Source organism: Psammomys obesus, unplaced genomic scaffold (genome assembly GCF_907164565.1).
Source record: "Psammomys obesus unplaced genomic scaffold, mPsaObe1.curated_primary_1811, whole genome shotgun sequence".
Lineage (NCBI taxonomy): Eukaryota > Metazoa > Chordata > Mammalia > Rodentia > Muridae > Psammomys > Psammomys obesus.
The window spans coordinates 21,162,349-21,189,895 of NW_026585895.1; the positions used below are offsets into that span (position 1 = coordinate 21,162,349).

At 37.9% G+C, this 27,547-nt stretch overlaps 1 protein-coding gene across 1 annotated transcript in view; it reads left to right on the plus strand.

The window, feature by feature from the left end:
- Positions 1-27,547, plus strand: part of Kcnh7 (potassium voltage-gated channel subfamily H member 7) — a 489,239-nt gene that overhangs the window by 435,327 nt on the left and 26,365 nt on the right. Inside the window, exons 10-12 of the mRNA XM_055600818.1 lie at positions 19,315-19,567; positions 23,288-23,493; positions 25,207-25,306. Coding sequence (XP_055456793.1) covers positions 19,315-19,567; positions 23,288-23,493; positions 25,207-25,306 — 559 coding nt within the window. The remainder of the gene's footprint in view (positions 1-19,314; positions 19,568-23,287; positions 23,494-25,206; positions 25,307-27,547) is intronic.

Genomic DNA, 27,547 nt, shown 5'->3' on the forward strand with positions numbered 1-27,547 from the left:
AAAGAAAGAAAGAAAGAAAGAAAGAAAGAAAGAAAGAAAGAAAGAAAAGGGAAAGAAAGAAAATTCAAAAAGATCTTTTTTTTTTTTTACCTCCAAAAACCACATTTGTGTCTTGTCAAATTATTGTTGGTAAAATTCTAATTTACAAACAGTTGAAAATTAGCTAGTTTATGTACTATGATACATAAAACTACATCAAACTGTTGTATTTTGCATCAACATTCCACGTTATTTCATTTAAGTATAAACTTAAATATAACTTCTCATGAAACATTTCAGGTCATTTTTTTACTGTTCCGTCATCTTCAAGCGAAGTAAAGGTTTCCAAGCACACAGTTAATTCACCTAAACGTATGCCATGATCAAAGTTATTTGCTTGCTTAGCAGACCACCAAAACAGGGAATAATTGACCTAAGAAAACAGTGGGGTCATATCCTTTAGTCCCTTTATCTTTTACTTTTCATTTACGCTGTTGCTAGAATATTCCAGAACAGAAAACAATTATGGATTCCCTTTCACCTGAACCAAATGGACCAGAGTACAAAAGGAAAGGGTCAAGCAGAGAAAGGTAGTGAAAAGAATGTTTTTCAGAGTGTAGCTTCAGTTTGGGGACCGGATTGTCTCAAGCACGGACACAGATTAATTTCTGAAAATACTTTCCTTCTGCATACACAAACTGGGTTAGTTAGGAATAAGGAGATGTTTTCTTAAGTTAGAGCTGATAACCTTTCAAGGAATGTCTCAAAGTTAAAGCTATTTCTTTTAATCCTGTCTGAAACTTTCTGAAGTTAACCAACACAAATTTTAGTAAGAATATTGAAGAAAATGGAAACTATTTTCCATGTCAGTGTAGAACCAAGTAGGCTAGCATCACACTTAAGAGCTAGGCATGAATGATGAAAAGCCCTGATAGTCCAAATGTCCTTTATCATAACAAGAAATCTATAATCTAATATTAGCATGGAAGATCGTGTACGTTTACTGAAGGATTTTTGCATTCCCCAAAATTCCTGCTACCACAACAACCAAATAATAGCCGAAAAGCAAGAAAAATTCAGAAGACCTTGGCACTCATTCTCAACCTGCCACCAGCCTTGAGCAAGTCACTTCATCTTTCAATAGTTTCAATAAACTTGCCACTTTGAGAAACACCTTAAAATCACCTGGGTCCAAATATAATATGTGTGTCATGACCTATCTGCTGCCTACTTCCTCCGCTCTCTGTAGTGAGCCTCTGAGCCTTCCTAATGGAACATCTTGCACTGAATGTTGGTCAAAACTCCATCTACTAAGGGGATATTAGAATTGTTGATTGTAGAGGACAAAGGCAACCATTCTAGGAAAAGCAGAATATCAAGGTTTATGTGTGTGTGTGTGCGGGGGGGTAGACAATCACTCAATCCAGGCACATCTTTCTTTAGTCGATTTTAGGAAAGGCAGAATGGGGATAAGTGAATTTTTGTTTGGGGTGCTTAATGAAGGAAAATTTGAGAGATGCGTATAGAAAGTATCTGGACTAAAAGCATAGATAAGAAATAAATTATTCATAAGGGTGAGCAGATAAAATCACTTTGTATACGGGTAGGGGAAAAATTAATAAGGGGGTGAGGTGGTCCCTGCAGGTATATAGGCAGGGAATTAAGCCAGGCAATGAGATAAGATAAAAACCCAGATTGACTTCATCAGCCTGGATCAGGTTTCAGACAGTCTAAAAACAGGTTGGCTCCTGATGTATTTAAGCCCAGTTTAATTTGAAAAAAAAAAAAAAAGTTTTCTGGCATAATATGAAGAAGTGTAATTACACTGAAGCTCAATTCAGGACACTGTCGTTTCTTCCAAGAAGATGGGTTCTAGAGATAGGCTGCCTGTACTAATTTAAGGGCCTTGAGGGTCTGGCCTGGTCTCAGTCATACAGATAGAGGCCATTTGGGCTATTATCCACATGTGGTCCTGGTTGTAGGAGCCTGGGGAAGCCTGGGGGAGGGAGGGAGAAGCTTGCAGGAGTCATTTAGATTACAAGCTATCTCCAGTCCTGTTGGTAGGACTTTGATATGGCCTGGCCCAACAGATAAGGCAGATCACCAGGCTACTAATCGCTTCCATTTCTCAGCTTTTGGAAGGAAGAACTGGTTTTTCACCTTTCCTGTTGGAAAGACAACCCTCTGTACTTAACATTCCTGGATTCTCTGGAAATGTGTGGGCACAAGTACCTTTGTGCTACATCCCAGACAAAGGAGCATGCTAGCCTTCAGGAATGTGGGAGAAAACTTACCAGCACTGTACCACGTGGTCTAAGCTCTCACATTAACCACACTCTAGACAAAGGTGGAGAGATGAGATGGGGGTAGAGCTGTAGGGGCAGAGCCTTTGGAGATTTCAGTGAAGGCTCAACCTCCCAGGCTAAAAAGTTTTCCAAGCTCAGTGATATCGTCCATGACACAGCATGCTTCTTCAGAGATGCAACATATAAAGCCAGAGTGGGACAAAGATTGATAAGTGACAGACTGTTTAAGAGAGATACTTACTTCTTGGAAGTGGTATGATTTTTTTTTTTCACTTATTTATTTGATTATTTGTTTATTGGCTTTTTAAGGTAGGGTTTTTCTGTGTAGCCCTGGCTGTCCTGGAACTCTCTCGGTAGAACAGTCTGGCCTCCACCCCAAACACCCACCTGCCACTGCTTCCAGAGTGCTGGGATTAAAGATGTGTGCCACTATGCCTGGCTGGGACTGGTGTGAATTCTAACCCTAACCTTAACCCTAACCCTAACCCTAACCCTAACCCTAACCCTAACCCTAACCCTAACCCTAACCCTAACCCTAACCCTAACCCTTAATCACAATTTTATTTCCCTTGCTTTCACATCTCTTCTCGTTTCTCAACCATCCTTCAGAGTGGCCTACAGGGCTAATGCTGAAATGATCTCTGCTCTCACCATCTAACTGTACTCAAGGAAAATCTCATTTTGGAGATCAGGGAGATAGCTCAGTCAGCTTCAAAACATGAAGCCCTGAGTTCAATCGCCATAACCCATTTAATAATAATAATGATAATAAAAACAGGCAGTGGTTCCTACTTATGGCTGTGCCTCTAGGAAGGTAAACACAGGTAGTCTCCCCAGACACCTACCTCAGCCTATGAGGTGCATTGCAGGGCAAATTACAGACCTTATCTCAATAAACCAAGAGGGCAGCAGCTGAAGACTGACCTGCAAGTTTGACCTCTGCATTCATCCCTACATGCACACACACAAACACACTGAGAGAAAACAATCATTCTATACACTTATGTAAATGGATCCACATGTGCTAGGCTTTCACCTTCAGATCACTTTTTTTTTTTTTTTGATGCACCACAGGGAAGTACAATGATGGGAACTTACACTTATGCTCCATCAGTGAAATCAAGTAAAAACAATCCTTATAAAAAACACCCTGTCCCGAACGGGAAAGGAAAACTTAGACATAGTGTGTCAAGCCTTCAGATCTGTATTTTTAATCTTCTTGCCTTTTTTATAAACCTTTTACGTATAATCATAGTCCATGAACAACATTTTGCTGATCAGTAACATGGAACCATAACAGGGGAGGTTAAAACAGTGCCCATATCCAATTAGCCCAACAGATTTAAATGGAAACACAGAGGCTGGCAAATGCTTGTGTGTACACGATAATGGATTATAGGACTGGTGGTAGCTTTTGGTTTTCTAGAAATAAATACTAATTTATCATTTAGGAGTTGATCTTTAAAAAAATAACAGTGTGAACTGCACGTAAGATGCTATTTTTAGGACTGGTGAGAGAGCTTAGTGGGTAAAGGCATTTTGCAGCCAAGCCTGTTAAATACCTACGGCACGTGAGCCACACGATGGGAGGAGCACAGCAGCGCAAATGACTTGTCCTCTGACCTCCACGGGTGCCCTATCACATACACGCATGCACACAAAACACACGTGCACAAACACATACAAATAAATAAGTGTAACCCAAAAATCTTAAGGACGGTAATTTCATCTGCAAGGTGGTTAATCGATCAGCGGAGATTTCCTATCTCTGCAAAGAGGGTAGACTATAAATTTGGACTGAGCAGAAGTATTTTTATATAGAAGTTTGTCGCTCTTGATCTCCTTTGGTTGCAGGCCCCTAGACAATGTTATCTTTTAATAAGTATTAAATTAATCTGCCCATCCTCTGCCACTTATTCAAAAGCTCTTTGTAATACCACTGTGGGGAAAACAACAACAAAACATCCGCAGCTCCAAGGCAGGACCAATAGAAAGCAGAAGACATGCAGCTGATAGTTTTAGGTAACAAGACACTCAGCTATCTTTCAAAACAATGGCAGTCACCTACCATGTAAACAATACTGTTTATCCAAATATCTACTTATCTTACACAGGCTGCCGCTATGCTTCCATGCCAAGTGAGTCTTTTTTTTTTTTTTTTTTTTTTGAGACAGAGTTTCTCCATGTAGCCCTGCCTGTTCTGGAATTCTACATATAGACCGGCTTGTCCTCAAAGTCAGGCATTTGCCTGTCTTTCTCTTCTGAGTGCTGGGATTAAAGGAGAGTGTGTCACCACACCCACATTATTTTAGTGTTTTTTGACCCAATGGAAGGAATGACAGTTTGCACACCCTGGGCTTCAGTTTCTCCGTGTATTACTAACATTCTCCTAGAGCAGTAGAGAGTAGAAAAGATGTCTTCATTTGTTTTCTAACTCCTTGAAATAATGACCCTGTTGGAACAGGACCCTTGGGTGTAGTTCATGATGCAGAAGGGAATGTCGTGTAATAAAACATTTTCTTTGGTGAGTTAGCAAGAAGCAGAGTCATTCAAACCCAATTCAGTTTCCTATTTTTTATCAACACAGGTTAAACTGATAAAAAAAAGAGAGAGAGAGAGAGAGAGAGAGAGAGAGAGAGAGAGAGAAAGGAAACAGAAAAGCAGAACTGTTGCACAGCCTCTAAAGATTTGAATATAACCGGAGTGGCTAGAAAAAAAAAAAGAAAAGAAAAGAAAAGACAAACACAGGCCACAGAAAGCTGGGGTCTGATGGTCTGGTCTCTCAGCTGGAGAAGATGCAGCATCCTGAAGCTCGGTGCGCTACAGAGAGGTGAACTGAAAGGCAGGGTTATTGTTCACAGCTGAACAAAGAGTCAGGGTTATTATATAGGGATAAACAAGGAGACAGGGTTTAGGGAATACAGCTGAATTGAAAGGATAGGCTCAGCTAATGTCACTAGGAACAACGTCCCTATGGGACCAGTCTTTAGGCTGTAACATCAAGGGATAGTGTGGGCATTTTCTGTTCACACTATCAACAGCCACACTGGGACCATTTCTCTCTGAGCCTCACTCTGGGGAGGGCTCAGCTTTTCCATTTCCTCCACTGGTCTGAGGCTCCCAATACATGTCAACAGCACACAGTCACTCAGGAATTCATTCACTGGGACTTCCTCTGTTCTCTACTCCCTGTAAAGAACTCACTGAAGCTCAGTAGTAAAATATTCTTTGGAAGTATTATTTTAGCCTCTTTTAGATAAATACTGGAATAACCTGTTACAGGTTCACTGACCAGGCAGATAACAGACTGAGCTCAACAGATATTTTTTTGAATGCTAAACAGGAACTGACTGGCCAGGGCCTTAATCTGGACTCCCAGACTGTGAGGTTGGACTGCTCCTAAAGCAGGTTTTCTATACAAAAATTTATAAGAGTAACTAGGTAACAAAACTGTAACCAGGTGTAGGAAACAAACAGCAACTAGGTAACAACCAGGTAACAAAAAAACGCAACCCGGTATCCAGGTGTAGGAAGAAACATTACATCATTTTGACTAGTTATACAAAGCATTTCTAACTGACCTTTTAATTTAATTGGTTCTGCAGTTGGGGGACTTCATAGAGTATCCAGGTAGCAAAGTATACAAAGTTTGAGAAATGAAACCTTAGAGACATAATCAAAATGGACACTTGGAGGCAAAAAAATAGCTTCTGATACGCTAAAGGCTACAGAGGTGTTGAGAGAGGAGCCATAGTTATGATAGAGAACTAAAGTAGGTCTCAACAGAGGGTCTGTAGAATTTAAGCAGATCACAACAACCTCAGCATTTCAACCTGATGAGCTCAGATCATCTCCACTATTCCTCAGGAAGACAAACAAACAAACAAACAAAACAAAACAAAAACAAAAAGCCTGATACTCTCTTCCACAAAAACAAATAAGTGCGCGGGGAACTATTATTAACAAATATGTACATGTTCTACATAATATGTTAGGTTTTTTTTATGAAAAAAGTGGAAGTAGTTCACCCAAACACTTATTACATAACCATAAGGAAATAATAGTGTAAAAATTTCAGGTATATACTTTCCTAGATGTATACATATTATAGGAATGTGTGCACAGGAAAAGTGCAAATACTTAACATCTTTTGTGACAGATACACATCAAAGTGTATTTTAGCTGGTATCTTGACTTCTTTAAGTGAGGTAGGTCACCCTTCATCAGAATTTTATGCTTTCAGACAATGTCATGGGAGTTTTTCTGGAAGAAAAGTGCTTCATTTCTGCTGGGGGAGTTTTGATACTATGTTAAAACACTTTCATTTAGGTTGTAGTTCATCTGACGCCTTTTCTGGTCATCTTAGCAGATAGGGATGTTTATAACCCCCTCAGGAGAAAAAAATAAAACATATCTGTGTTTAGGAACAGCTGCCATAAGGGAAGATAAGCCAAAGCCCTGTTTCACAGGGATGCAGTTATTTTATTCGAACACAGAAATCTGCCTCTGTCTTCTGGTTCTTGTCCATGAATCACGGTACACAAATGCAAGGGAAATGAAGCAGAGATGTTAGACTACAACAGAATTCTATTCTCCATATCTAGGGGCCATTCATAATAGTTACCTGTACATAATAGGAGAAATGATAATCAACCCAGCTTCATAATAAATCAAGTCCCCTAAACCATATATATCTGAAGAGTTGGTGAGAATATTATGTTAAAAAATGCTATCTGTATTAGTATTTCACAAACATGACTGATAAATGGAAAAGAGTATTTGGGCTAGTCTCAGTTAAAATAAACAGATGGAGACATTCTTGGATTAACTGGGGAAGTAGGGCATGTAGATAATGGTGAGTATCAAGAAAAGTGAGGGACACTGGAGGAGTTGTAAGGAGGAAATGGAAGGGGAGTGGTGTAAATATATTTTAATATTTTAAAGTTTTGATAATAGTAAACAGAAAAGAAATAGGAATCTATGTTTCACCATTTCATTTCTATAACATCCTTATTCATGAGGAGAGCATTAATTGAAGTCTATTGCTTAATTACTTTCCGTTTTGGTCCTATCTGCCTTAGCATATTGAACTGGAATCTATAAATATTTTAGCAATATTTTTATTAAATGTAATGGCTCCCATAGATCATAGCTTTTACACTAGCCAAAACCTGTCTTTGAAGAAATGACTTTCCAAATCACTGGAACAAAATGAAAAGAACCAATAAGAATCAACTTTTTATTCAAATGTAAGTTGTAGAATCACTGTAAATTACCGGAGCATAAAGAATCTGTGAAAAGAGTGGCTGGGGAGATGGCTCAGGGGGCAAGAGTGCTTGCTGTGCAAACATGAGGAGCTGACTTCAAATTCTGTTGATGATTATGAATGTTGAATATTGATTTATCTTTTGGTCAAACAGCGGTTATTTCTAAACCAGCTATATACCCAAATCACCACACAGAGACTAGGATCTATTTAATTAACCTAGAGCACAAGGCTAGGCAAAAATTACTCCATCCTAATCCTCCAAGTCTGCAAAGTTTCCTTCCACTCAGATTTCCCACATTATACTTGCTTTTTAGTCATATCTTGGGTCAAGTTCATTTCTCCTGATGTTTCCCATCCTCTCTGGTAGGATCTCTCCTCCTACCCCTTCTTTCTCCTCTCCTCCAGACCAGGATGTCACACTGATTCTCTCCATTGCTCAGCATTGGCTGATTGTTTTTATTGGCAATACAGAGAACAAATGGTAGCATGTTTACACAAACTTGAGACAGGTGATAATAAATAGAATAAGCATCACAATGCAATGTCTGGATTGCAACCAGATGGTGGGTAGATAAATCGTATGCATTCCACAAGAACATTATATCAATAGAATCCCTAGCATCAGTGTGAAAAATTGGCCATCACTGTATGAGCCTGTAACCCCAATATTGAGCAGTAGAGACAGGTAGGTTCCAGGAGTTCACTATTTAGAGAGACTGGGTGGGAGATTTAGTCTTGAAGGCATTAAGACAGAGTGATAGAGGAAGCCATTAGATGCCCGCCATTGGTCTTTACATGCTCATTTGCCCATGTACCCGTGTGTATGAACCACACACAAAACACAAATGCAAGGGGCTGGAAAGATGGCTCATTGGTTAAGAGCATTGACTTCTCTTCCAAAGGACCCAGGTTCAATTCCCAGCACATCCACATGGCAGCTCACAAAAGTCTGTAAGTCCAGTTTCAGGGAATTCTGACAACCTCACGCACAGAGACAGACATGCAGGCAAAACACCAGTATACATAAAAATAATAAATAATTTAAAAACACAATTTTTGAAATAATTTTAATTAAAATACAATTCATCACTTCACATCTTTTCTTCCCTTTTTCTAACCCCTCCTGTTCTCTACCACTGATCAAAAACTAATACTTTATCTTTGATTATCATTGTTACAAATATTTATATATGTATATGTTGTGTATATGTGTATATATATATATATATATATATATATACACACACACACACACATGAATATATAAATCAAACCTGAGTCCACGTAGTGTTGCTTCTGTGTATATGATTTCAGGGCTGGCCACTTGGCATTAGAAACTGATTAAGGAGCCCCTTAAAAAACAATTTCTTTTTTCTCAGCAATCATTAGTTACCCATGGTTCTTTTCTTAAGGGGTGGGACTCTACGGAATTTCTCCACAATAGTGTGTCTATTGCATGAAATCTAGTAACTTCCTATAGTACTTATTCTCATAAACTCTAATTCTATAGCATATAACAGTCCATTATTTTATAGTGCAACACTGAACTGTTCTGTTACTAATACACCTACACTTTTATTCTAATTTCCTTCCAGTAGAGTGACACTGAAGCAAATATACTTACTTTTATCTTCTATGGGTGGTTTTATCTTTATGAATCAATTTCCAGATGAGAGATTTCTGAGCTATAGATTGTGAGAAATTTTAATTTTATTACCTATTGTTTACCTGCCCTGACTTCAGAATCAGTGGGTGTTATGATTTGTTCTTGTTTTTTTCAGTTTAACAGATGTATTCATTGACAATTTAATGACATTTCTCTGGCTAAACATAATATATGTATATATATATATAGTAGATATATAGAGATGTTATATCTGGATAGCTTCTTTTATGAATTGCCCATTTATACATTTTTTGGTTTTCTTTTTTTTAATAAAAACCTCCACATGCAGATGTCAGAGCTTTACCTGTCACATAGACTATAAACTGATCACAATATATTTTCAACACATTCATTTTACTTAATGGATCTTTTTGACACAAATTTTTTTGCTGCTGTTTTGAACAAGGCCTGATTTACCAACATTTCTGATATAGTTAAAGAATCATTCATTGTTTCTAAAAAGGTCTCATTTTTTAAAATTTTTATGTTAATTACAGTTTATTCACTTTGCATCCCGGCTGTAGCTCCCTCCTTCATCCCCTCCTCATCCCACCCTCCCTCCCTCATCACCTCCCTGCCCCTCTGTAAATCCACTGATAGGGGAGGTCCTCCTCCCCTTCCATCTGACCTTAGTTTATCAGGTCTCATCAGGCTGCAATGTCCTCCTCTGTGGCAGGGAATCATATGAAAGAAGTCAGAGTTAATAAGACCTGGAGAGGACAGGAGCTCCACAAGGACGAAATATAGCTGGGCACAAGGATCTTTTCTGAGACTAATTCTCCAACCAAGGACCATGCATGGATATAACCTAGAACCCCTGCTCAGATGTAGCCCATGGCAGCTCAGTATCCAAGTGGGTACCCTAGTAAGGGGAACAGGGATGTCTCTGACATGAACTCAGTAGCAGGCTCTTTGACCTCCCCCCCGAAAGGGTAAAGGTATCATTTTACATTTTGATTTTGTTTCATTGGTTTTCTTTTATTTTGTTACATGACTAGAAAGAAAATATGCCATCAGCTGTATCTGGTTTTTTTTTTTCTTTTTTTTTTTCTGTTATATTGCATTTTGAAACATAAGGTAAACTACATACCATAATGTTACAATATTAAGTAATTAAAATAACGAAATTTAATATTACAATTGCATCCAACATTTCTTCCTCTGTGGCCTGGTAAGGCTGCATCCCCCTCAGGGGAAAGGGATCAAAAAATTACACTTTATTCACTTTGTATCTCGGCTGTAGCCCCCTCCATCATCCCCTCCCAATCTCACCCTCTCTCCCTCATCTCCCCAGTTCACTGATAGGGGAGGTCCTCCTCTCCTTCCATCTGACCCTAGCCTATCAAGTCCCATCAGGAATGGCTGCATTATCTTCCTCTGTGGCCTGGTAAGGGTGCACCCCCTTGAGGGGGGAGGTGTTCAAAGAGCCAGCCACTGAGTTCATGCCAGAGACAGTTCTTGTTCCCATTACTAGGGAAACCACTTGGACACTGAGCTGCTACAGGCTACATCTCTGCAGTGGTTCTAGGTTATCTCCATGAATGGTTCTTAGCTGGAGTATCAGTCTAAGAAAAGACCTCTAAGCCCAGATTTTTTGGTTCTATTGTTCTTGTGGAGCTCCAGACCCTTCCAGGTCTTTCTATCTCCCCCTTCTTTCATAAGATTGCCTGCACTCTGCCCAAAGTTTGGCTCTGAGTCTCAGCATCTGCTTTGATACCCTGCTGTGTAGAGTCTTTCAAAGGCCCTCTGTGTTAGGCTCCTGTCCTATTCCCTGTTTTCTCCCTCTTCCTATGTCCATCCAGTTTGCCTTTCTGAGTGAGGATTGATCATCTTACCTGGGATCCTCCTTCTTGCTTAGCTTCTCTAGGTATAAAGATTTTAGTATGTTTATCTCATATGTCTAATATCCACTTATGAGTATATACCATGTGAGTCTTTCTGCTTCCGAGATACCTCACTCAGGATGATCTTTTCTAGTTCACACCATTTGCTTGCAAATTTCATTATTTCCTTGTTTTTAATTGCTGATTAGTATTCCATTATGTAAATGTACCACAATTTCTGTATCCATTCCTCAGTTGACATCTGGGTTGTTTCCAGGTTCTGGTTATTATGAATAAATCTCCTATGAACATGGTTGAACAAATGTTCTTGTTGTGTACTTGGGCATATTTTGGATGTATGCCTAGGAGTGGCATAGCTGGATCTTGAGAAAGCACTATTCCTAATTCTCTGAGAAAGCACCAGATTGACTTCACAAGTGGTTGTCCAAGTTTACATTCCCACCAGCAATAGAGGAGGGTTCCTCTTTCTCCACATCCTCTCCACATGTGTTGTCACTTGAGTTTTTGATCTTAGCCATCCTGATGAGTGTAAGGTAAAATCTCAGGGTCATTTTGATTTGTATTTCCCGATGACTAAGGACGTTGAACATTTCTTTAAGTGTGTTTCTGCCATTCAATATTCCTCTGTTGAGAATTCTCTGTTTAGCTCTGTTCCCCATTTTTTAATTGGATTACTTGATATGTTGCTTCTGACTTTGTGGCCACTTTTCAAGTACTTTTTTTATTTCTCCTTTTCTTGTGGATTATGGTGGAGTTCATGGATGATACAATTTCTGCTTCTCACATATCTGAACCCACATTTACTTCAGCAATCTGATTGCAGCTTTTTTATATCATTTTTTTTTTTTACAATTTATTCACTTTGTATCCCAGAGTCCCTTACCTTTACTATCACCGTTAAAGGAAGAGGAAATTGCCCTCCTTTGTGTTAGTGTCATAGATTTTTTTATTATATTACTAAATTATGTGGTTCTACCAACTTGTAAAGTTGAAAATAATAACTGCTTGAACATACACAATGGCCTTCTGCCTTAATTAGTAGAAGCAGAAGTGTGCAGAGCTCTGATAGTACCTACAAAACTCAGAGTGCTGGGTGACACTCAGCACGTTTCATGGGAAGGGGATCTGATCTACCAGACAGTAAATTTCTGTTGTGAAACTTCTACTGTTTTTTTAACAAGTTGAACAATTGTCAATATGGGTTTTCCGTTCTCTACAAAGCAATTAATTTCATTTTCATCTGTCTGAATGTTTCGGAGGAACACCTAACCCCTCCGTATACAAAATAAAGAAAGCATCTACTTTGGACTTGATCCTTTATTATCTACAAAACCAATTACCAAAATTGAATGGGAAATATGTTACGTCTCCTCATACTGCTAGCAACGTTAGAGGTTCAACTTGAAAGACAGTTAAATAAAAATACTTAAGTGAATTCTGGACTGAGTTTGGAATCTCAGTTCTTCCACGAGATGTTCTAATTTGTTGTGTCTTGTCTTTTGTATTTGTAAAATTTCAGTCCTGCTGAAATTCTGTTGCTTCACACAACGCTGTGGAAATTTGGTTTGGAAATAAAGCACATGAGAAATCTTTCTGCGATCATAAAACTTGACTCCAATTCAAGCTAGCACATTAGGTGCAGGGTTATGCTTTACATCATTGTTTCTGTCACCTGGCAGATTGCATTTCCCTTTCCGTTACTCTGTGAGCAAGATTCGGTCATCTGCAATCTATCCATTCAGAAAGAACTATTTTCGGTGCACCCAGCTGTAGGGGCTGCAGGCACACTCTTTTCGCAACTCCTTTACTATCGCTTTCGATTTATTATGCAGGGATAAAAGGGGAAGGCTCAGAATCTGCCTCTGAGGCTGCAGGTTCTTCTTTTGGCCCCTAGAAATCCGAATGGTTTCTAGGGTTCCCTTTGAGAACACATCGCAGAGATGCTGAAACACCCGTTGTAAACCAAACTTTTGCAAAAAGACTCGAAAGCCTGGGTGATGAGAGCATGTAGATAAAAAGCCATGGTTCTCTTGTGTCCACACATTACCCACACTGCGCTGCACCATTAACCTCATCTCCGTTGAGCCATGTTGAAGTTTAAGTGTCCCTCTAGAAAGGAAATGCATCAGAAATGGTGCTAGTTGAGTATAAGAAGATGCTCTTTCTCTATCATTGGTGGAGCCAAACTGTTTTAGGACTTGTTGCTTTCTTAGCCATGTCTAAGTATAAATGCCAGCAAGTTACAGCAAGTTTATGTATTAGCTCAGTGCTTTCCACAATTCTGATTTACAATCCTGTAATTTCCCTCCAACAGTCTGGCAAGGTGTGGTGGCCTTATATATTTAAATAATACCTTGTTTTTTATCAGCCACATGGAGCTAGAATACAAAAGTAGGTGGCAAAGTAATTTGAGCTTCAAACTACGGTAATTAATGTGTATATGTAGTACTAAACCTACTTAAGGGTTTAATAATAATCAGTGGTTAAAATGTAGTAATCAGCATACAACCACTGAGGAAGCATAAAACTCGTGTTTCCTATTTCTTAGTGCCTAACTGTAGAAATAATACATGATAGAATGATCTAGAGATTACAAAATGCTTATATTAAAACATTAGCATCTACAAAGAACAAAATGGAAGGTTCATGAGTTCACAGGTGCTAAAGATTTATCAAGAGGCCGAATGGCCACATGGAAACAGCAGTTCTACCAGAGTCAGGAAATGCTATCAAATGGTAAAGCTGTACTCTAGGGCAGAGACTTAAGATTTAATGTATTACTTGCATAATGTGTTTGATAATCATGCTGGAGGTTTAGTGCTTCATAGGGAGTGCTAATTTGTGTTTTGATTAATCCTAATTTGTCAAGATTTAAGTATATTTAATGACCCAGAGAATTTCCCTAGGACATTTCCTAATGACAGTTAACGCAGCCACCGGAGTTGTCCGTATGATTAATCTGCTATTTAGAGAACCATTTGCCACAGTCAGGCTGCCTTGTAAATGCACTCTCTGCTCAGACTGCCTTTGGTAGGCTCCCTTTTACAGCAACACTAACTGAAAAGAGTGAGAAGACGCTGGTAGGAACATAGCCCATCCTCCATATTTCAGGATACAAAATAGGAGGTGTGTGGTAGGGAATATATTTGGTTTCTTTCAAGAAGTCCGTCCAGTAGTTCAAAATGTATGAAAGAAGGCTGAGAGGTGTTTAGGTTAAAAAAAATCACATTATTGACACTCTTCTCTGCAGAATCTGGGAAAGGCATCCATCATGAGGGTGTTTCTCAGAGACAGAAAGCAGCAAATGTTGAATCTTCTGTCTCAAATATAAGGGAAGAGTAATGGTTTGCTGCCAATGTACTAAGAAAATTATCTTAATTTAGAAATATTTTTTGATCAGGAAAATTTTTATTAAGGAAATAAATATTTCTCCTATCTTCATGAAAAATGGTGTGATAATGACATTCTCAAAATTTTTTGTTAACAATTTTCCTGATTAGGAATATTTATTCACTCAGTGACACTAATCAAAACCTATAGGGTTATCATTGAAGTAATGAAATAACATGACCCAAACCAAATTAGGTTATGCTTCACAACCACTTTTCATAATTGTAGGAATTCTGGACAGGAACTCAAACAGGACAGGAATCTGGAGGCAAGAGCAGATGCAGAAGCCATGGAAGAGTGCTGTTCACTGGTTTGCTCCCCATAGCTTGCTCAACCTGCTTTTATATAGCACCAGCCCAGGAATGGCACCACCCACAATGATGTGGGCCCTCTAATTAGGAAAATGCCCTACAGGGCAAATTGAGGTTCCCTCCTCTCTGAGAACTCTAGCTTGTCTTGAGGTGATATAAAACTAGTCAGGACACCTATGATATATTTTTTCAATTATATTGTCATCAGAATAGATAAAACTGCTTTTTAATTAGTAGACCAATACTCATTTTATTGATATTGATGTAAAAACTTATATAGAAGGATCTACTACTTTAAGTTTATGTCATATTGATTAGTACATATATCAAGTGAGGCACATTAGGCCTGTATCAACTTCAGCATGCACTCGGCTGTAATGCTGTAATGCTTGTTCAGTGTCAAGACAAATAACAACAAGAATGTATTGTCATTAAGAGTAGATTAGAATATACAGATGTTAGGGAAACTACCATAAAATCAGATGCTTCTGAAATCACATTTCATAGATGTCCATTAGGTAACAATTCTGTCCTTCCCTTTTTTGTGTGATTTTTTTAAACATGACTTTAATAGTGCTACCAAATCATTAGTGCGTTCTTCATGTTGAAAGGTCTTTTTTATATTTGGGGTCTTCAAGCAATAAACTACAAAACTTATATAACAATCACAGCAAGTATTTCATGCTTAAATAGTTATTAGTTCATTATAAGAATCACAGACATTTATTCACATATATTCAAGTAAAGAGAAGGCAAAGCACAAGTGGTTTTACATCATACACAATAAAGATATTTTGTTCCTTCCAATGTAGATCAGAGTTTTCCGGGAAATTTTCAAAGTCTTAAAAAGCTATCCTGTTATAGCACTGTTAGAAAAATGAGATTAGGACTTCTACTCACCTCGAATTAACTGTTACTTGGGCGTTCAGTAAATGGCCATTATAATTACAAATGCACATCACAAATGTCCTATCCTACCAGGAGGACAGTGTAGCTAATTCTGATTAGACCTGTAAAAATTGTGTTTAATCTGTAATGAAGACTAGCTACATTTCCAGAGCATGATTTATTCATTATGATTCTTTTTAAATTGGTGCCTGGTGCTATTAAAGTATTTATGTGAGTAAAGACATGAATGAATACGCACTAAAAAGGCAAGAACTGATTTTCTAAGGTGCAGGCCACGAGACTGATTGTGGGTGATGCTTCTTGATCTTTAAAATTGGATGCACTCAGTTAACAGAAAATAAAATTAATTAAAGAAAATATGTCTGTTATTTGGGGGAAATATGCACTCAGATTATTTTTTATTTATTACAATTTATTCACTTTGTGTCCCAGCTCTAGCCCCCTCCCTCATCCCCTCACAATCTCTCCCTCCCTCATCTCCTCCGATGCCTCTCTCAAAGTCCACTGATAGGGTAGGTCCTCCTCACCTTCCATCTGACCCTAGACTATCAGGTCTCATCAGGACTGTCTTTCATAGTCTTCCTCTGTGGCCTGGTAAGGCTGCTTCCCCCCTCCAGGGGAGGTGATCAAAGAGCCAGCCACTGAGTTCATGTCAGAGACAGTCCTTCTTCCCATTACTATGGAATTAACTTAGAGACTGAGCTGCCATGGGCTACATCTGAGCAGGGGTTCTAGGTTATCTCCATGAATAGTTCTTAGTTGGAGTATCAGTCTCAGAAAAGACCCCTGGGCTCACATTTTTTGGTTTTGTCGCTCTCCTTGTAGAGCTCCTGCCCCCTCCAGGTCTTTCTTTCTCCCCTTCTTTCATAAGATTCCCTGCACTTTGCCCAATGTTTGGCTATGAGTTTCAGCATCTGCTTTGATACCATGCTGGGTAGAGTCTTTCAGAGTCCCTATGTGGTAGGTTCCTGTCCTGTTTCCTGTTTTCTCTTTCTTCCAATGTCTATCCTGTTTGAGGATTGAGCAACTTAGCTAACATCTTCCTTGCTTAGCTTTTTTAGGTGTACAGATTTTAGTATGTTTATCCTATATTATGTGCCTAATATCCACTTATAAGTGAGTATATACCATGTGTGTCTTTCTGCTTCTGGGATACTTCACTCAGGATGATCTTTTCTAGTTCCCACCATTTGGCTGCAAATTTCATAATTTCCTTGTTTTTAATTGATTTTTTTTAAGAATCCAGAAATACATGTGAATTGAATAACAAGTGTATGTTGTATAGTTTACCTACATTAACATATTTTAATTGTGGCCACAACTCTATGAAACAAATGTTATTAATTTAATTTTGAAAAATAAAATACTGAGTCACAGAAGTGAAGGATCAAGAACTCTTCAGTCCATGCTCATTTAACTGTGTAGCTTATTACGACAGGTTTGAAAGATGGAAACACCATCTCTCATCTCTATCTTACAACTCAAAACACACCAGTAGACACATCAGCAGATACCCAGAAGCACAATGGGCTGACAGTAGTCAGGGGTATTTCAAAGAATATGCCAGAAGCAGTAACTCTAAATTCAATATTCTCATTCCAGCTGTACAGGAAAAATAGCCTCTTGCATTTATGTGAACTTTAAGATACTTTATTAGCTAAATTTAAAGGAAAGCATTACTTGGTGTAGTGCTCTATCTGTCTATATTTTAAGGGGGTCATTTAAGAGTTATGGTGAGATTCCAAAAATGGCTTCTAAGGGGGGAAAAAAAGACACATGCAGAAGCCAGTGAACACTGGCATTTTTCTCCTAGATAATTCCCAAGGGAAGTAGCTCTTAAATCAGAAACAGTGTCCAAACTAAGGTCATCTACAACTTGGCATAACTTGCCAAAAAAAAAAAAAAATCAGTGCAATGATTTCAAAAGAAGATTATGGAAAAGACCAGTCATCCATTGCTTCCATGAGGACATCTAAATCTACGTAGGTCCCCATCAGAGTAAGATAACACCATTTGGCTTCAGAGACAGCATTGGGTTATTTTAGGGAGGTTATGTTGGAGAGGCCTCTGGTTCAAGTAGGAAAACTAGGATGAGTCTACTCATGTAGATGGAGCCTGAAGTTATGGGTAAGGAGACGTTTGGGGATGTGTGTTCAAAGATCATGCAGGAGGAAGGCTTGCATCTACTGGACCAGAGTGAAAGTGTTGGCAGCGTGGAAATGAGGAAGCAGTGCTCATAGCCTGGCACACTATTTAGTGTAACGTAACTCAGCATTGTGAAGATTCTAATCTTATAGCAGAGAAACGCAGATGGGTGAAGTGGCTTGCGCAAGAGTCAAACAGTGGCAAATTCTTAAAAAATAATAATAATAATTCCATAAATTTTCTTCACTGAACTTTACTCTCTGTAAATGAATAAAACAAGAATAAAAAATGTGGCTGTTGTCCTTCACCTATGTTAAAAATCCTTTCATTTTCTACCATAGCCAATTTGGTAGCGACATCACACAGCGGCTTACTAACAGTTGGATCCCTATAGTTGTTTTAGTATTTCAAACACTGAAAATTATAGTTTGACTCAAACATCATTCAGTTTTAAATTTATTTATGGACTAAATGCATCTGATTTGTTTTATAGCTGAACTATGATTACTTTTTATTAAATTGAATTATATACTAAGGTAGAGCCAATAAAAATCAGAAAAGGAAAAGCCACTAAATGCATTATTACCCTGTAAACTGTTTTGTATAATGCTCCCTCCATCTACCTCACACTATAATTGCTTATACTTACAGGGAAGAGTCAGTATAAAAAAATATAAAACCTCCACATGACACCACAAAGAATAAGACATAAAAAGTATCCTCAACCCATTGTACTGATAATTTTGTAAAAAGATAACTTTATTCCATTCTTACTGAGGTACGTTTTTCAGAAATTATTGTTTTATTTATTCCTTGGAGTTTAAATTAAACAGTAAGCTTCTAAAAGTAGCACCATATCTAGAATTAAAATTTCTATTTCTATTACTAAAAATTAAAGTTTGCTTTCTAAGTACATCAACTCTTCTCCTTCTTTATATTTTAGGTGTTTGTCAAAGTATATAGTATAATGTGTATAAAAAATATAACTATTCCAAGTAGAACTGACTTAATATATTACATTGTTTATGATATTTACAAATAGCTATGTCAGTGAAGATGTATGTCCAGGATGGCAATTTAAATAGACTTGAAATTCCTTCTAAAGGGTTCTCATCTTTCAGATTGCATTGCCTTTCACCAGTGTCTTTTGAGTGTTGCATTGCATTACATCCAAACACAATATGATAGTTTACATAGCCTAATGCAGACGAAGAAAAGTAATGAGAAATATGTAGGCATAACATTTTAATAAGACAGCATTCGAGTTAAGTTGAATGTCTTCAGGTAATTCACTGAACAATGCAGAGTTAAAACTTAACATCTTCTGAAGACAAATATTCATTTAGGGAAGCAAGCTAGATAAATTATTAAAAAAAAAAAAGCTCATTCATGACAATTACTGCATCTTCGAGTCTTTGATCAAGTAATGGACTTTATTTCAAGTTGGAGTTCCTGGTGTTCTGGTAGTATCAAACTCTTTATTTTTTCCTTTCAGGTCTTGAAGGGATTTCCAGAATGTTTACAAGCTGACATTTGCCTGCATCTAAACCAGACTTTGCTACAAAACTGCAAAGCCTTTCGAGGTGCCAGTAAAGGCTGCCTGAGAGCTCTGGCCATGAAGTTCAAAACCACCCACGCCCCTCCAGGAGACACCCTGGTCCACTGTGGGGATGTCCTAACCGCACTGTACTTCTTATCCAGAGGCTCCATTGAAATCCTCAAGGATGACATAGTGGTAGCTATCCTTGGTGAGTGTTTTAGCACGGAGTGATGGCGTCTTCAGCTAGGAGTAGCTGCAACCACTCATTAGTTCAGAATGACAGATGACTAGGCTGAAGAGAACTCTTTAACAATGATCATTTTAAACATTTGTTTCAATTCAACGTATATCAAATTAATCTTGCAGAAAATGTTTTTTTAATGTCTCAATTTTTGTTTAATATGTAAATACCCTCACGATTCTCTTAGGCTGTTGACCGCTGTTTAGACATTTGAGGCCAAATAAAAAATAGTCCATATTTTCTTTTTCATAGGTGATCTTGGCTTCACAGTTTATTCTTCAGGATCTTAATATGAAATACTCAATGTTGTAGACATACCTATTAGCATGTGCCTACAGTAGCATGAAATAAGTTTATATTTTAATAAAATTCATTTATTTGCTTTATTCTTAGAAAATAAATTGGAGTCCTTACTTAGTAGAATATAGCTCTGAGTATATTATCAGGAGTAAAGAATACTGTATACAAAATGAGTGATGAACAGATTTGTGTATTTAAAAAAAAAAGTTCAGATGTAGTCTAATCTGTTTCTTTATAAAGAAACCCTGCTGATCTCTTTGTCCTGTCCCCTCTAGGACTTTCTATCTCTTCCTTCTTCATAAAGTTCCCTGCACTCAGCCTAAAGTTTGGCTATGAGTGTCAGTATCCCCTTCAATATCCTGACGGGTAAAGTCTTTCAGAGACCAAAAAACCTGGGCCCAGAAGGGCCTGCAGAGACCAGTACTCCAACTAAAGAGCATGCCTGGAGACAACATAAGCCCCTGCTCAGTGAAACCCATAAGCTGCTCAGTTTCCAAGTGGTCTTAGGGGAACAGGAGCTGTCTCTGACATGAACTCAGTGGCCAGCTCATTAATCACCTCCCCTGAGGAGTGTAGCCAGCCTTAATAGGCGAAGATCAGATGGAGGGAAGGAGGACCTCCCCTATCAGTGGACTAGGAGAAGGGTATAGGCGGAGAAGAGGGAGAGTGGATGGGACTGTGAGGAGACAAGAGGGGGGCTACAGCCAGAATACAAAGTGAATAAATTGTAATAAATTATATATATATATATATATATATATATATATATATATATATATATATATATATACACACACACACACACACACACACACACACACAAGTCCTGCTTATATAAACTCATAATATTTTTTTTAATTAAGGTAATGAAGAGAAGAAGAGAAAAAGCCAAATCTATTCTCTTTCTCAAAATCTCACCAAAAAGGATCAAAAGTCTCTCTCCCCACTACCTCCAATGAAAATACAGTTTTTGTTTTTTTTTTATAGATTTAATATGCTGTTCCATTAAATATTAGGCATGCAGGCCGGGAGGTGTAGATCATAGACAGAGTCCTCACCTAGCATGTTCATGGGCCTAGGTTCAGCTCCCAGTATCTATCTGTCAATCACTCAATCACTACGTGCAGTTGGATGTTTTCTTTTCACTCATCTTTCAATGCTCACATCTGAAGGTTAACTCACGAGAATTATCTCTTCGTTGTTGGACAGAAACAGAGTATGGCACATTAGATTCACAGCACAAACAAATCACGTTAAAGTATTCTGATAATTTTGTTATTACTACAGTCCAAAAAAAATTCCCCCAAAAGAGAAGGTACACAATTTGATTTCTAACCCAATAAAGATTCAGGGAGTGAAAACGTCCTAAATCACCTCAAGGCTGCTTATCAAAGGGCAGTTTCCACGGGATTTGGCACTGACAACCTGTCCTGGTTTATACCATGGCAAGCGGAGGCCGATCTTCAAGCCCGCCTGTCCTGGCTTCTGCCTGAAAAACAAGCAGCTTCTGTGCTGAGACCACAGTGACTATAGAGTGCTGCTCAGCATCACAGAACTTCCTCTTTGCTCATCTATAGAAGAAGAAGTTAATTAAAATATTAGCCCCATGTCTAGACTAAGCCACCCAAAGTAAAGAATTTCAAGAGCTTCTCCTTTGCTGACCTTATTTCCTTATAAGTTTAGCATCTAAAATTATTGTTTCGTTCTGGTTTTCGAAAGTGTGTAAGTATTTAGTTAAACTATGCTTAATGTCTTCTCTCTAGTGTAATTTTTGTATATTACCACATATGGTATTTTACTTTTCCTTATTAAATTCTCATTTAAAATGAGAACATTACAGCATTTTTTACATGGTAAAGTTTTGTTGTTTAAGCATCTTTGATAGCTCTCAAATTTAGAGTATATGTGTGGCTATCCACCAAAAGCACACAGAGAAGCTGCATATTCAGAAATGGAACAATGGCCGTTTTTTGGAAAATACCATGAGATTTGATATCATAGGCAGGTAAGGATAGTGATTCTAAAGTAAAATGCATGGCTTTAATCCTGAAGGCTTTTCCTCTCTCCACACAACTAAGAAGTGGCCTTGTATTAGTCAGTTTACCTCTTTAATCTTTTTTCAATACTTATAAATTTTGTATCTCAATCACATCTTTACAAAATTATTTTTGGGGTAGTATGATAATCTAAACAAACAAAAATTTGACACAGTGCCTGGCACCTACATGGTCCTCAGAAAATACCAGTTATTCTTACTTTTGTCGTTGAATAAAACTGAAATCAGACAGCACATGGTTAGGAGGTGATCAGGAGAAATACCAGAAGCCAGATAGCAACATAATCCGAGTATTTGCAGCCAAACAAAGGGGACAAAGATTCAGAGCAAAGATCATGTGACCAAAACCCAAGACGATATATGTGGAAGACATAGACCTAAATAATTTAAACAAATAGACAAATACTTTAAAGGCAAATTCAAAACTGATAACTTGAAGAAACAAGGTGCATTGAAAGCACTTCTTCATGTCAGTGGGTGCTGGGGAATGGCGGAGCTGTTAATTGGCAGAAGCTCCAGACATGGTCCGGCAGAACAGAAAGAACATGAATCCAACTCATTTCAGCCTCTCAGATTGCTGAATTGACAGCATCAGAACACTTCTATCTGGAAGCAGATTTAGAAAACCATGTGGCAAGATCCATAGCTAGCACTCAGGGTATAACAAAACATTCTCTACATCCTACAAGCTTAGCAGAGACACATGAAAGAATGTCAGAAATGCATATGGAACACTGTCCATGAGGAGTATTGTTATGGAAGCTACATGATGCAATTCATTATGAAAGGAGAATGACTCTATCCATGTGAAGAGTTCATGCTGGAAATTAAGTAGTGAGACAGTTAGAAGGATAGATTAAGACCTGGTGGTGAAAGTTTTATCGTGACATATAAAAGTCAAGACATGTGCATGAGAAAATGGTAAATCGTGGGGAAATGTGTTGGGAATATAATAAGAAATAAAATATTAAAACTTTAAAAAAGAAATGAAATCGAGTATAACAGAACCACTGACTCAGCAAAGTTCCACTCTACAGACATAGTACATTCAGTCCATACACAGAATTTTGCTATCTATGCACCTGCTGGTATAGGACCTCTATCTGCAATCCTTGGTTCAACGATTTGTCACTTGGTTGGTGTCCCTTTCTACTTTTATGAAGAAACTATTTAATGAATTCACTTTCTATTTCTCCTTTTCTTTCTTTCCCCTCCTCTTCTTCCTCCTCCTCCCTCCTCCTCCTCCTCCTCCTCCTCCTCCTCCTCCTCCTCCTCCTTTTCCTACTCCTCCTCCTCTTCTTCCTCCTCTTCATCTTCTGGTTTATTCTTAGGAAAAAATGATATCTTCGGGGAAATGGTTCATCTTTACGGCAAACCCGGCAAGTCTAACGCTGATGTGCGAGCACTCACGTACTGTGACCTGCATAAGATCCAGCGTGAAGACTTACTGGAGGTCCTAGACATGTATCCTGAGTTTTCTGACCACTTTCTGACCAATCTAGAGCTGACTTTCAACCTGAGACACGAAAGTGCAAAGGTAGAGGCCCACTGCTGATCTGCACACTTCTGAAGTGTCATTCTTAGGTTTTGCAAATACTTCTGGAAGTAACAAGCAAACTATTGTGACAAAAATCTATCAATATTAAGTACTCAAAGAAAAGGCCAGCTGGATATTAAAATTAGCAAATTATAGGGCAGGAATAAGGTATTAAAAGATGTTGAATAATTTTTAAGGTTAATTAATTTGACCTTTGAGAGATTCTTAGAGTCTTGGTTTGTTTATGCTGATGTTTTGTAGGAAAATGAGTGGTTTTAAGCAATTTTAAAATCCCCTAAAAGAGTTTATCTTACATAGAGGGTGAAATATTCTACCGTATTAGCTGCTATTGATTTCTCTGTAATGTTGAAAAGATTAGCCTTATTCAAGTTTATATTTATATTAACCTCAATTCTCAAATTAAAGAAGTATGAATTAATTAAGTCTGACAATAGAGTCAAAATCTAGGCTATGGGAAAAATAAAATATAATTAAAATAATATTTTGTTTTTAATTATACACATTATTTAACCTAAAATAATCTTGAGAGTGTTGCTCTTACTGTGCTCCACAGTGAAGTCATGTTCTGTGGAGAAAGAACATATATTGTAGCTCACAATTTATTACTAGGTTAATCCCCCAGATTTCAGAACTCCATTCCAATTCTAAAGGCCCATTTAATGAAAATCAAACATTGTGCACTTGGTATTTGTCCAGTGTATTTACAAATGAGCTGATGTATTCTATAGGGAAAAAAAATCCCTAAATCAGTATATAGGCAAAAATGTGTTGGATTTAAGTCTCTGGATTTATAGTCACTCGGGTTTCCAGTCACTCGGAAGGACTTAAAAAAACAAAAAACAAAAAAACAAAAAACAAAACAAACAAATAAAAAAAAAAACCGCAGCATTTCTAGTGTCACAATGTTGCCATTCAGAATTCTAATGCATCAACTGAGATAACGCCTTCTTTCCAAACCACTGAAAAACTAAAGCATACACTAAAAACTCCAGTTCTTAAGAAAATGTTTTCCTGATAGTTTTAATGGAACTTTACTGTGATCTCACTTAGGTGTCACCAACCTCATTCTGGTTTTGTCTAAAAGCAAATACGAACCTTATGTGACTCCTTTGTACAGATACTCAGGCAGCACCCAAATGAACACTTCAGGGTCTCCCTTCTGCTTTGATTTACAAGGATGATTTTGTACAGACATCAAAAGAGGAGGAAGAGCTGAACCCGTGTAATAAAGCCCTCTCAACTCAACATAATATCTATTGTCTTTAATCATATATACCTATATTAAAATTTAATCTCATGTTCTTCCAAATAATTTATACATCCCAGCTAATTTTAATTGAGTCATACATTTTGTTGACAAGAATCCAGGTTATTCTATGTTTTCTAAACTTTTAATTTTTTAAAAGTTTATCTCTAAGTGCTAATGCCAGATCCCAACATTCTTAATTCTACAAAACCATGGTTTCCCCAAATAAATTGTGAAACTGCTAGAAACTATCAATCTGTTTTAAAATTTAGAGACAACCTTTCAACAAAGTATTTTAATTTTTTGCCAAAAATGTAATTCTTGAGTTTTAAAGAGGTTGATGTGGTATGGCACAGTGAAGAATTGCTGATAACACATCATAGTTAACTTGAGTAAAGTTAACTTGAGTAACCTTCTGTGTTTACCTTTGAATTCCATTAACAAAGGCTGATCTTTTGCTGCAGTCCCAATCTATAAATGATTCCGAAGGGGACACCGGTAAACTGCGAAGAAGGAGACTGTCCTTTGACAGCGAAGGCGAAAAAGGTAATTTATTCATTCTACTTGTAAAGTTTAATCTACAGCATATGGTGACCACGTACTAAGTTCTTCCTACGTCAATGTTCAGTATAGCTCTGATTTCAATAGTAAATGTAATTCATGTTTTGACAGAGTAAGAAGAATCATTTTTGTTCCCAAGCTAATAAAGATGGTTTCTGGTTCAGGGTTGATCTCTTTAAATCGCATCACTCAGCAAAGCCACTCCATGTGTCAACGACATGCACCAATAGAGAAATAGGGCGAAATTTCTGGAAAACGAGGTCGGTTAATAATAGGTGATAACCACAACTGAGGGTTCGGAGCACAGTGCTTTGGAAAAAGGACTTTTCATTTCAGGTTAGGAGTTCAACCCCCTCACCAGCACCACATGGATCTATTATGTGGATGTAGGCACAAAACAGAACTCCTCTTCCCCTACGGAAGGAGATGACGCCACACTCAGCTAGCCACAGAAACAAGTACCCTACGGTGAGATCCCAGATACACATACACAAAAGCAGGCCAGAGGCAGCCGAGACAAAGGCTTGGTGGAGAAATTCACAGTCTGCCTCCTGATGATCTCACGAACATTCTGGCCTTTTCTTCTTTGGCCTCGGAGCAACGCCTGACGCTGTGAGTCAGTTCTTCCTGTTGAGTACCCTGCTTAGTGTCTGTGGCTGGTCACTTTGACTATTTTTCCTTCCACTCTCACAAATTCTCTGGAGATGATTTCATATCATCTTTTCATCTGGCTTTTTACTGCTTGGAGTTTCTTTCGTTGCGTGTGTGTTTGTGTGTTTGGTACGCATGTTTTCACGTGCCGTGGAGGTACGCGTCCACATGTGTGTACAAGCGTGTTGCAGAATTGCATCTGCACACGTATGGACATGCGTGTAGAAGACCATAAACCTACCTCAGGTGTCAACCTCGGGACTCTTCCCCTCTTCTTTTGAGATGAAGGGATTCTGACTGGCCTGACTTTTATAATTGAGCTAGATGGGCTGGCCAGTGAGTTCTGTTATGCTCTGCTTCCCATTGTTGGGAATACATGCACACTGTCATAATCTCAACATTTTCATGTGGGTTATAGAAATTAAGCTCATGTCTTATGCTTATAAGACAAGGATGCAGATTCTCTCTCCATACCCCAGATTTAAGATATCTCCTGACTTCCTTTTTTTATATGTAATATTCTTTGTCTCGCTCGCTCTCATTCTTTCTCTCTTTCTCTCTCTCTCTCTCTCTCTCTCTCTCTCTCTCTCTGATTAATATCATGTATTCATTTCATTTCATTCTGTCTTCATTTTGGAGGTGTACATATTTATATCTTAAACCACCGACTATATGAGCTTCAATATTGTGAATCCAACTTTTTATTAAGCTATCTGCCTAAGCTCTCCAAGGCATCTCCTAATGCTTCCTTGAAACTCAGCTGCTTTTGAAAAGCTATTGATCTACAAATGCTCACACCAAAGCAGTCCCACAAACATCTGTATGGTCTGACTTCTCAAACTACCCAGAGTCTCTAGTGTGGGTAAGGCTTGTTACTGTTATCTCTGGTGTCTCTGTTTTAAAAACCAAGCCTTCATTGATTCGTTTGTCTCCATCTATGCAGCCATCATCCTGAGCCTGAATATCAGCAGCAGCCCCCTTAGAACACTAAACTAGGTTTCAACTAGCTCAAGTATTCTGTATGTTGGGCCTCTGATGAAGTTATTTCCTAAATCCAATTACATTTATGTCACCCATATATGTAAATTCCTCTAAGGATTTCCTATTTTGTATATTCCTTTGTTGTTGTTATTAATTTGGATTTTTAATTTTCTTCTGATAGTTTCATAAGGAGTACTATTTTTACATTTCCACTCCTCTCTCTTCCCACTGCAACTCTCCCGATGTCCTTGCTCCTTCTCAAATTTATGACTTCTTCTTTATTATTGTTACATTTCTAGACTTAGATAAGATGTAGATATCGGTACAGATATAGATGATAGATACATAAATAGATGATAGATTAGATAGATATGTAGATAGATACATAGACAGGTACATAGATAGATACATAGGTAAGAGATAGATAGATAGACAGATGATAGATAAATAGAGAGACAGATTAAATAGATTGAAGATAGATAGATAGATAGATAGATAGATAGATAGACAGACATAGATAGATAGATAGATAGATAGATAGATAGAAGATAGATAGATAGATAGATAGATAGATAGATAGATAGATAGATAGAT